This window comes from Neophocaena asiaeorientalis, unplaced genomic scaffold (genome assembly GCF_003031525.2).
Source record: "Neophocaena asiaeorientalis asiaeorientalis breed wild unplaced genomic scaffold, Neophocaena_asiaeorientalis_V1.1 scaffold43, whole genome shotgun sequence".
Classification (NCBI taxonomy): Eukaryota; Metazoa; Chordata; class Mammalia; order Artiodactyla; family Phocoenidae; genus Neophocaena; species Neophocaena asiaeorientalis.
In genome coordinates this window covers 11,379,843-11,390,845 of record NW_020173674.1, presented here as the reverse complement: position 1 = coordinate 11,390,845, position 11,003 = coordinate 11,379,843, and the positions used below count along the sequence as shown (strand labels likewise).

The following is an 11,003-nucleotide window of genomic DNA, read 5'->3' as shown; positions in this document are numbered from 1 at the left end:
TGAGCGGCTCTTCTAGAGATTTCTGAGCACCCGATTATGGGTTATTTAGCTTCTGGTTTATACCAACGCTGGAAACTAACAAGCACACATCCTAAGAGCGTGCAGAAGGTGGTGAATGGAAAATAGCATCATCAACCAAAGAGATACAAAATCTAGAGTCAGAAGCCCTGACTTCCGTATAACCCAATCCTTTCTTCAGTTTTCCCAATATGTTATCTCATTTTTTTTTCTTTCAAAAACTCTCTTACCAAGTCATTGTGGTTTTAAATATCAATCCACTTCTCAAGTGAGGAAACTGAGGCACACAGAATTCAACTGATTTGCTTAAGCTCACATAGAGTAGGGCTGTCAAGGGACGTTTGGAGTTTTAGTTCCCCTTCATCTCCGTCTGCCCCCTCAAGACACTTAAACCTACAATATAAACAAAATCAATTTTCTTTTTATTCAAGTGCAACTTCAAGGCCATCCCCAGGGCCCCCCTGAGATTGCCATCCCCTAGGCTTTCCCTTTATTGAAATTCTGCAGTAATCACTAGACCATCAGTAAGGGAAGCAAGATAATAAGAAGGTCTTCCTGGAGTGTACCTTTAAAGTTTTCAGAGCCTTCCTATCTACTATTCACTGATTCACATAATATCCGGGAGACAGGAAGAGCAGGCATTATTCCTATTTAGAGATTAGGAGCTCAGATAGATAGTTTGATCCACCTCGGATCTTTTCTGCTATAGTGGGCTCTCTCTGGCTTGCCTTGGGACTGGGGTCTCTGCTGCACATATGACTGGAGACCCTTCCCATTTCTTTTCTATGCCTCCGCTTCCCATTTTTCCATTCATGAAGAGACTGTCTGTGAGTGGCTTTGAGGAACAGGTCATGGTACTGAGTATCGAAGCTGCTGGAATAATGAGAGAAGCTCTCAGTTAATTGATCAGGTTTAGTTTTAGGAAAGCCAACCCCCGAGGAGGCGGCACGGTGGAAAGATGGTGGGCTCTGGGGTCAGACTGGGCTGTATTCTCATCTGGACTCTGCCACTTCTAGTGGTTGAAGCAGGGTTTGTGGGAGCCCCACATGCTAGGTGCCTCTCTCCCCCACTGCAACCACCTGGCAACTGGGGAAACTTAGGGCTTGGTGGAGCAGAGTTTGAGAAGAGCTGATATAATACAGTTTTTCAGGAAATTTAAATTCAGTAGCTAAGAAAAAGAATTATATGCAAAAATCAATTCAACTTGTTTCTCACCCAAGGCCAGTGAGCGTGGGCTGCTCCAGGCACACAGGCATCATTCTTGCGGGCACCTTCGGTCTAGGAGCTGATTGGCAGGAGGGTTGCTTGGACTTCAACATCCAAATTGGGCGGCTCTTCTGTAAGTATTGGTGGCCTTCCTTTCCTTCCCGTTTCCTTCAAACAGATAACTGGATGTGGAAAGAAAATAGCATTCTGGGTCAGCATAATGCTCAGAGCATATATCCAACTATTTTTATTATATCAACATATTCATTGCATGCAGACTTCATCCAGTGACTCTTTTTGGCACTGGCAACACAGTGATGAGCAGACAAAGGCACTATCTTCAAGGAGCTTACGTGTGTGTGTGTGTGTGTGTGCGTGTGTGTGTGTATGATATTATAGACAAACAAATAAATGTCTAACAGATGACAATGAAGCTGTGACCAAAAAATCAAGGCAAGAAGGGGGTCAGAGAGTGACGGGAGTTGTATTTTCAGAGAGGTGGTCAGAAAGGGTCTCTGTGTGAAGGAGAATTGAAGGAAGTACAGGAGGAAGTCACCCAGAAAGGCAGACGGAACAATAAGAGCAAAGGCCCTGAATTGTCACTTAATGCTTTGACCTTGCATTTTTAGACCAGCCCTGCAAATGTACATATTACGCCCTCCATTTGAAGATGAAAAAAAAATGAGGCTCAGCAAGATTAACAACCGTTCCTAAAATACAGCTGGTACCTGATGGAGCCAGGGTCAAGCTCAGCTCCTGTGATTTTAGAGATGGTGCTGGGAACTCGGGGGGTTGTCTGTGTGTCTGAAAGTCGGGATAACTATTGCTGTCACGATGCCGGAAGTAAGAGCAGAGAGGAGGCAGAGAGCAGGACCCCGGGCTTCAGCTCCTACGCCTCCTGTAGCCCCTTCTGCCTGCCTAGTGGTCCCGTGCCACGATTGTCTGCTCACCTTGGTTTGGTGGTTGGGTTCTGAAATCATTGTCTGGGTCTTAGCGTGTTCATTTTCCAATGCCTTTCACCTTTGAGGACAAGTCTCCCAGAGGCTGGGTAGAGAGAACTGAAACAGGGAGAAATCTAGCCTCTCCCACCAGGCTTATCACATAGCTGCACCAGCAAATAGCTGCAGGAACCCAATTTTAATTTCCCTGCATGGGCCTCAAACTGTTTTCCACATTTGTTAGGGAAAATCTTAGCCAAGGGAACACCATCCTTTGAGGACACTAAACTAGGCCAGGTTCCTGGGTGGCTTCCCCTCCTCATTCAGTGATTGTCCCATATGACCCTATCCTCTCCCCACAACCCTACCGTGGCCTTCCTACTTGGCACTTGGTTGATAATGTTCTCTTAATCTCGGAGAGGAAGCCAATGTGGTTAACAGGCCTGGGAGTGTCGCTGTGCCCCTGCAGGTCGCCAGAGCCCGCCGGGGGACTTCTCCAGTCCAGCGGGGCCCCGAGCTGCAGAGAAATGAACCTCACAGGCAGGGCTGGCAGCCAGGGTTGCAGGTTTGCCATTTGGTGACATGAAATAACAGAGGGAGGTGGCACAGTGTGTGTGTGTGGGAAGAACAGACATCTAGGTCAGATGTGCTGGGGTTTGAATCCCATCTCTCCCGTTTACTATCTGGCTCTTTACAGAAGAGGTTTGATGGCTCCTGATCTCGGAGGCATGACTGGTTTTCCTTAGGGATCCAGGCTCTTTTGATGGTGTGGTTCTGCCGTCCACTGAAGCCTCCAAATATTCTGAATTTAGTCTGTGACTAGAGAGGGAGAGAGCCTGAAGATAGTGGGAAAGCTCACCTGCTTCTTAAAAATCCCAGCCCACAAGTGAGATGCACCCCAGGCTGGAGGCAAGAGGCTGGGAACGAGCCCCTGGCCCGGTTGCCTCGTAACAGCACTCCACACTGAGCGGGGGGTGTGGGTCTTTGCGGTGTGTGTGTGTTCAAAATATCCTACTTCTTTACCCCTCGTCCAGCAGTTGAGTAATAAAAGCCGTTCTTTCAAGGTAACATCTGGATTTGATACAAACCCCCTCAGGTTCTGGCATCCTATCTCTAAGTTATGGATCAGAGGACTGAAACTATCATAAGGTAACACCTGTCCCAGGCCCTGTGGTAGATGCTGGGGGCACCTGCTCTGTGCCAGGTCCCATGATGGATGCTCCTGCTATGGTGCCTGGCACAGAGCGGGCGCCCTGTGCATATTTTGGTCTGACCTGCATACAAGTTTGGAGGAATAAGGGAAGGAAAAGTCTTCCTACTGAAGATGAGACTATCGAACTTGAGTCACAGCTGGAAGGCCAGGTAAGATTTAGCAATAATACTAACAATTAATGGATGAGGCAACCAAGCTAGTGAATTGCAGGGCCAGGGCTTGATTTCAGATCTGTTTGACTCTAAATCTTGTGCTTTTAATGACTATGAAAAAGAATGAACATTTCAGAAAACTTTACCATGAAACCTGTAAGGCAGGCTTCTACAGCATCTGTGCGCAGCGAGGAAGGGTATCTGGAAAGGGTGAGCACTGTTCCTAGGATGCTACATGATAAGCCAAATTGCAAAGGGGAGAAATGTGCAGGAACTGTGCTCTGAAATTTCCTGGAGCCAACAGAAGCGTGAAGCATCTGGGGCTGCAGTGCAATTATTTGTTCAGGAAACCAGTGTTTATAGACCCCCACTATGGGGATGTTGGAGCCTGGATTTAGGTGTGGTGACGATACATGCAGGAATCTGAAGACTCTGACCTTGTTTATTTCTGATTTTGTATCTCTACATGCTTTCACTGCCAGCAAATCATGAAATGTTGACACCCGAGGGAACCTGTTTAATTATTTTTAGGGGAAAGAGCAAGGGTTTTAGACCTTGGCAAACCTGGATTCAAATTCCAGTTCAGGCATTTGTGTGACCAGAGGCAAAACACGATTTGTTTTCCTCCAAAGGGTCAGAGACATTCAATAACTTGTCCAAGGTTACAGAACAAGTATGTAATGGTTTCAGTTATCTACTGCTGTTTAACAAACCACTCCAAAGCTTAGTGGCTTACAGAAATGACAATCAGTTATTTAGTTCACAAATCTGCAATTTGGGGAAGGCCCAGCAGGGAAGACTGGTGTCAGCGGGGTCAGCTTGACCAGGGCTGGAGGGTCGATTCTTCAGATGACTCATTCACCTGGCTGGCATGTTGGTGCTGGCTGTCAGTGGGAGATCAGCCAGGGCTGAGGACCAGGGACCTTAATTCCTCTCCACCTGGGCCTTTCTGCAGGCTGCTTGGGCTTCCTCACACCATGGTGGCTGGGTTCCAAGAAGCAGGGAGAGGAATCAGTTTCTTAAGGCCTGGAAACTGGCACAGCACCACTTCTGTCTTCTTATGTCGTCAAGCAGCCACAAGGCTCAGATTCAAGAGGAGTGGCCATTGGCCCCACTTTTTAATGGGAAGAGTGTCAAAGAATTTAAAAATGACCACAGTAATGGGGACATTATATTCTCTTACTTACTCTCTTTATTGGAGGATAATTGCTTTACAATCGTGTGTTCACTTACTCTTAAAATTAGATAAGAGTTCATCTTTTTGGACCCCGTTTTCATTAACTGTTTTACAAGATGGAATTATTTAGTGTTTACCCCTGGTCACATATTTCAAGTTGATATTGGCTTTTGGATTTGAACTCGGTCCTGTGGAATTTATCTCTTGACAGCTATCTCTCTCTCTTTTTAAAAAAATATTTATTTACTTGTTTGCACTGGGTCTTAGTTGTGGCAGGTGGGCTCCTTAGCTGTGGCATGCGAACTCTTAGTTGCAGCGTGCATGTGGGATCTAGTTCCCTGACCAGGGATCGAACCCGGGCCCCCTGCACTGGGAGCGTGGAGTCTTATCCACTGCACCACCAGGGAAGTCCTCCTGACAGCTCTCTTTATCACTCTCCAGGCCCCATGACCACAGCTGTCAACACCTCATGCTGTTCTCCCAACCTGGCCTTCCTGCCTCTTGTCTCCTCCTCTCCGGACGTGTTTCAGCACAGTGTACTTGTCCCTTCTCAGCATTGCTCCCCTGCCGAGCACTCTTCAAGGCTCTCTGTTGCCCTCAGGCTGACACTCAGCTTTGACCTTCATTAACTTGGTTACTAGCTCTTCATGTTGTTGGCCTAGACCGTTCCTCAAGCTCAGTGAAAGTCACTTCCCCTCTATGATCTATTCCAGGAGAAGTCAACATCTAAGAATGTCCTCTAGTATGTATGTATGTGTGTATGCATGCATGCATTTTTATTGAGGTGCAGTTGATGTCCAGTATTATATAAGTTTTGAGTGGACAACATAGTGACTCACAATATAAAGGTTATACTCCATTTATAGTTATTATAAAATCTTGGCCATATTCCCTGTGCTGTACAATATATCCTTGTAGCTTATTTATTTTATACGTATACCTCTTAATCCCCTACCCCTAAGGTGTCCCTCCCTACTTCTCTCTCCCCATTGGTAACCACTAGTTTGATCTCTATATCAGTGAGTCTGTTTCTGTTTTGTTATATTCATTCATTTGTTTTATTTTTAGATTCCACATATAAGTCATATCATACAGCATTTGTCTTTCTCTGTCTGACTTATTTCACTAAGCATAATACCCTAAGCGTCCATCAACAGGTGAATGATAAGGAAGATGTACACACACACACACACACACACACACACACACACACATATACACACCAGAATACTCCTCAGCCATAAAAAAGAATGAAAATTTGCCATTTGCCACAACATGAATGGACTTGGAGGGTATTATTCCCTAGTATTTATTAACCCAATCATGATAAGTACTTTAGAGGGATTATCTAATTTAAATTTTCACAACAACTCTGTTAGTTAGGTTCTTTTGTATTTGGAGCCAGGAATGCTTGATCAGGAAGCCAAGCTCTTAATCTTCATGGTACTTGAGGTTTCCAAAATACATGATGTTCTCTCTGATGTCTGAGATTTTATACTTGTTATGTGCTCTCTATTTCTCTATCTTTTATGTCACTAACTTATACTTATTTTTCAGGTTCCAATTTAGACAGCTCTTCCTCCAGGAAGATCTCCCTGATTCCTCAAGACTGGTTGAGCTTCCCCTCTACTGCCTCCCATTAATATCCTGTCATTTCTATCTAGCACTTTTCATTTTGTACTGAAATCGTCTGTTTTCTCGTGCCCCTCATGGACTATACATTTTTTTGAGAGTTAAGGATAGCGTCTTGACTTTATTTTCCTCTCCTGAAGTGAAAGATACTTCAGTCCAGCATCTCATAGGTTCTCCTTGAGTTGTCATTATCTGTGAGGCTGAGACTACTCATGTAGCAGCCATGTGACCCAAACTGGACCCACATAACAGAGTTTGTTATGGTGGGCTTTGCCGAGGTGCATGAAATGTGCCTCCTCTTCTTTACTCTCTTCTTCACTATGTACCTGTTCACCTTGGTGGAGAATTTGGCCATCATCCTGGTTGTGGGTTTGGACCACCAGCTACGTAGACCGATGTATGTCTTCCTGACACACTTGTCCTGCCTTGAAATCTGGTACACTTCAGTCACAGTGCCCAAGATGCTGGCTGGTTTTATTGGGGGACACGGGGGCAAGAATATCTCTTATGCTGGATGTCTGTCCCAGCTCTTCATCTTTACCTTCCTTGGGGCAACAGAGTGTTTCTTACTGGCCGCCATGGCCTATGACCGCTATGTGGCCATTTGTATGCCTCTCTGATATGGGGCCTTGGTGTCCTGGGGCAGCTGCATCCGTCTGTCAGCTGCTTGTTGGCTGGTTGGCTTCCTCACCCCCATTTTGCCCATCTACCTCATGTCCCGACTGACATTTTGTGGCCCCAATGTCACTGATCACTTCTTCTGTGATACTTCACCCCTGCTAGCCTTGTCCTGCTCGGATGTCACCCTGAAGGAGACCACAGACTTCCTGGTCTCTCTGGCTGTGCTCCTGACCTCCTCCACAGTCATCGCTGTGTCCTATGGCAAAATTGTCTGGACGCTGCTGCATATCCGCTTGGCTGCCGAGCGCCGGAAGGCCTTCTCCGCCTGTGCAGCCCACCTGACTGTGGTGAGCCTCTTCTACGGCACTCTCTTCTTTATGTATGTCCGGACCAAAGTGGCCCCTTCTATCAACTTCAACAAGGTGGTTTCTGTCTTCTACTCCATCGTCACTCCAATGCTCAACCCTCTCATCTACAGTCTTCGAAACAAAGAGGTGAAGGGAGCTCTGGGCAGAGCCTTTTCCTTCAGGTCTTGGAAAGGTCAGTGAGGGGGAGGTGGGGATCCAGTGTCCTTGCCTTGGCTTTTTAGAAGGAGGGTGGTGGGGACTCTGGAATGGAACAGAGGCCTAGGAGTCAGGAGTTATGGACTATGTATTAGTTCAAGTAAAACTCTAGTCTGCTATAACTATAATGTAGCTTAAAGAATGAAGGATACTTTCTCTTTCCTGAAGAGTCCAAGGTGAGTGATCCAGGTTGGTGCTCAACAGGCATTCAAGGATCCAGGTTCCTTGCATCTTTTTTTTTTCTGGAAGCTCCCTGTCTCCAGTTACCATCACATGCTTCTCTTCCTCTTTGCCATCACTTCTCCGCTTCCTTTCCTTCTTTTTTAGCTATCCAATTATTTTCATTTTTATTTAAAAAAAATTTTATTGGGGTATAATTGATTTACAAAGATGTGTTACTTTCAGGTGTACATCAAAGTGAATCTGTTATACATATACATATATCCACTATTTTTTATTTAAAAATTTTATTATTTATTTATGGCTGCTTTGGGTCTTTGTTGCTGTGCCCGGGCTTTCTCTAGTTGTGGTGAGCGGGGGCTACTCTTCGTTGTGTTGCGTGCGCTTCTCATTGTGGTGGCTTCTCTTGTTGCAGAGCACGGGCTCTAGGCACGGGCTTCTGTAGTTGTGGCACATGGGCTTAATTGCTCCACAGCATGTGGGATCCTCCTGGACCAGGGCTCAAACCCGTGTCACCTGCAGTGGCAGGCACATTCTTTATCACTGTGCCACCAGGGAAGTCCTCCACTCTTTTTTAGATTCTTTTCCCACATAGGCCATTACAGAGTATTGAGTAGAGCTCCCTGTGCTAGGCAGTAGGTCCTATTTGTTATCTATTTTATATATAGTAGTGTGTATATGTCAATCCCAGTCTTCCAATTTATCCCTCCTCCCTTACCCCTGGTAACCATAAGTTTATTTTCTAAACTGTCACTGTTTCTGTAACTGTCAACTCAGTTTCTGTTTCCTTGCATCTTTAGGGTCAACATCCGCCTGGATGTTGGCAAACTAAGGCCTCTGGGCCAAATCCAGCTCAGCACTTATTTATAACAACCTGTGAGCTAAGAATAGTCTTCAAATTTTAAATAGTTGAAAACAAATCAAACGTAGAATAATATTTCATGGCACAGAAACATTTTATAAAATTAAAAATGTCAGTGTCTGTAAATCAAGTTTTACTAGAACACCGTCACACCATACATATTGTCTATGGCTGCTTTTATGCTGCAGTGACAGACGTGAGTCGTTGTGACAGAGACCATTTGCCAGCCCCCAATCTGGGGCCTTCTTATTACTTCCATCATGAACATAGGGTCCCAGTGGACAAGAAGAGTGAGCATAGAGCATGGAGAAGACACAGCCTGTATTTTAAAGTTTCTTCACTAGATATAGCCATCATCATTTCTACTCACCTTTACTGGTGAGAAGTTAGCCGCAGGTCACATCTAATTGCAAGGAGGGTAAAAAGAATTGTGTGAACCATACTGACTCCATTTTGTCAGCTCCATCTTGGGCCTGCAGTCCTACCCCGCCCCCATTTCTGTGTGACTGAGCTTTAGCCCACTCACAAGGAATGCACCCAAGCCAGCTAAGTTCCCTATTAACATTTACCCTTGCCTTCATCTGATATGAAAACTAAAAGAATGCCTTTTGCTGACGCAGATGGTTAATGGCCATGGAAATGTAGGGGAAACTCCTGTTCCTGGTGGTGCAGACGTGCTTCTCCCTAGTAGTCGGATTCTATTTTTAGCTTTGGCCGCTTTAAATTCCCCCCTTTTGGTGATGTGCACTGTAGCTGCGAATGCCTCTGGGTCATCATCTACCCGATCCTGACTGTATGTAAGTTACCAACAATAAATTTTATAATTGCGCTTTATGGAGTTGCCTGCTTCCTTTTTTGGTCTCAAAGTTCCTTCTCTGTTTGCAGGTTATTATTCAATATCTCTGCCTCCCCACAAGAGTCCATAGCTAGGCAGACAAATACCTGCCAAAATTTGATTATTGTGGGAAAAGGGACGAACAAATTTTGGTAGAAAACCGGCAGTTTCCACCACAAAGTCCCTAGAATCACAGCTGATTCTTCCTGTGACCCATGTACTTATCTTCTTTGTATCTACATTCTTTTATTTGAAATATAGACCAAGCTTCCTGCTATACCAAATGGTGCTTTGAAAATTGATTTAGGACGATCTCAAGGCAATGTCAGCTCACTTGAAGTAAGGCTTAAAAAGACAGTTATAATTCAGTTCCCTGTATGTAGATAGTTGCATTCCTAAAGACATTAACGATCATCCTTCGAATGTGGATTTTAGAAACTACAATATGTGGAAGAGGAAAATGCTGAGCTTGGGATAAGGTAGAGGAAGGACAGAATTACTGTAATGGTGTTTCTTAAGTGGCCAGTAATGAGACTGCATAATGGTGCCCACAGCCCCAGTCTCTACCTTCCCCCACCCCAACCCAGCATCTTCACTGTTGCATTTTTTAAAAAATAAAGTGCCCAGGCAACTCCAACTTCTCCCATCTTCCGAGGAGACAGAGTCCGCAGTCAGGTTCCCAGCAGTGCTAGGCTGTCTTGGGGAACTGTCCAGCCAGCAGCCCCCTACACCAGTGCATGGAAAACTTCCAGCTTCTCCTGGTACAGGTGGTGAAACTGTTTGGCCAGACAGTGGAAGCGGGCTTTGCAGTTTCCCATCTCCCTCTTGGCTCGTGCTGGTTCTGATACGTGTTTCCGGGCCGCTCCTGCAGGCTCGAGTGTTCACTCGACTCCCTTCCGCTGTCTCACAGGAGCACGTCTGATTGCTGCAGCCTGGGTCACGTGCCTGCCGCTGTTGCAGTTTTAATAGTTAACAGAGAGAGCACAAATTACATGTTTTGAAAACCATTTCATTTTTTTTAAATTTATTTTTGGCTGTGTTGGGTCTTGGTTGCTACCTGCGGGCTTTCTCTAGTTGCGTTGAGCGGGGGCTGCTCTTCATTGCGGTGCGCAGGCTTCTCACTGCGGTGGCTTCTCTTGTTGCGGAGCACGGGCTCTAGGCGCGCGGGCTTCAGTAGTTGTGGCTCGTGGGCTTCAGTAGTTGTGGCTCGTGGGCTCTAGAGCACAGGCTCAGTAGTTGTGGCGCACGGGCTTAGTTGCTCCGCAACATGTGGGAACTTCCCGGACCGGGGCTCGAACCCGCGTTCCGTGCATTGGCAGGCGGATTCTTAACCACTGCGCCACCAGGGAAGCCCCATTTCATTTATTGAATATTATTTCAGTGATGTGCTTTATATTCTTTTGGATGAGGGCAAGATGCAAAACAGTGTAAAGATGATGATCTTTCAGGATCAAATATAAGAATTCATCTGAATAAGACAGAAGCAGTAGTTACTTTCAGGCACCTGACCTGAGTAGATTTGACACAAAATGAATTTGACTTTTAGGTTTCTGCATGATGGGGAAAAAAGCAAAATATACTGGGTGTGTTAGAGTCTTCCAGGGAA

General features: G+C 45.6%; 1 protein-coding gene across 1 annotated transcript; it reads left to right on the top strand.

Annotated features, from left to right (window-relative positions):
* The first annotated feature begins 1,955 nt into the window (after positions 1-1,955).
* Positions 1,956-7,505, top strand: OR6Q1 (olfactory receptor family 6 subfamily Q member 1). The gene is given in 3 exon segments (XM_024748544.1): positions 1,956-2,178; positions 3,328-3,524; positions 6,555-7,505. Coding segments are annotated over 3 exon segments (1,371 nt in total).
* The last annotated feature ends 3,498 nt before the right edge of the window (positions 7,506-11,003 follow it).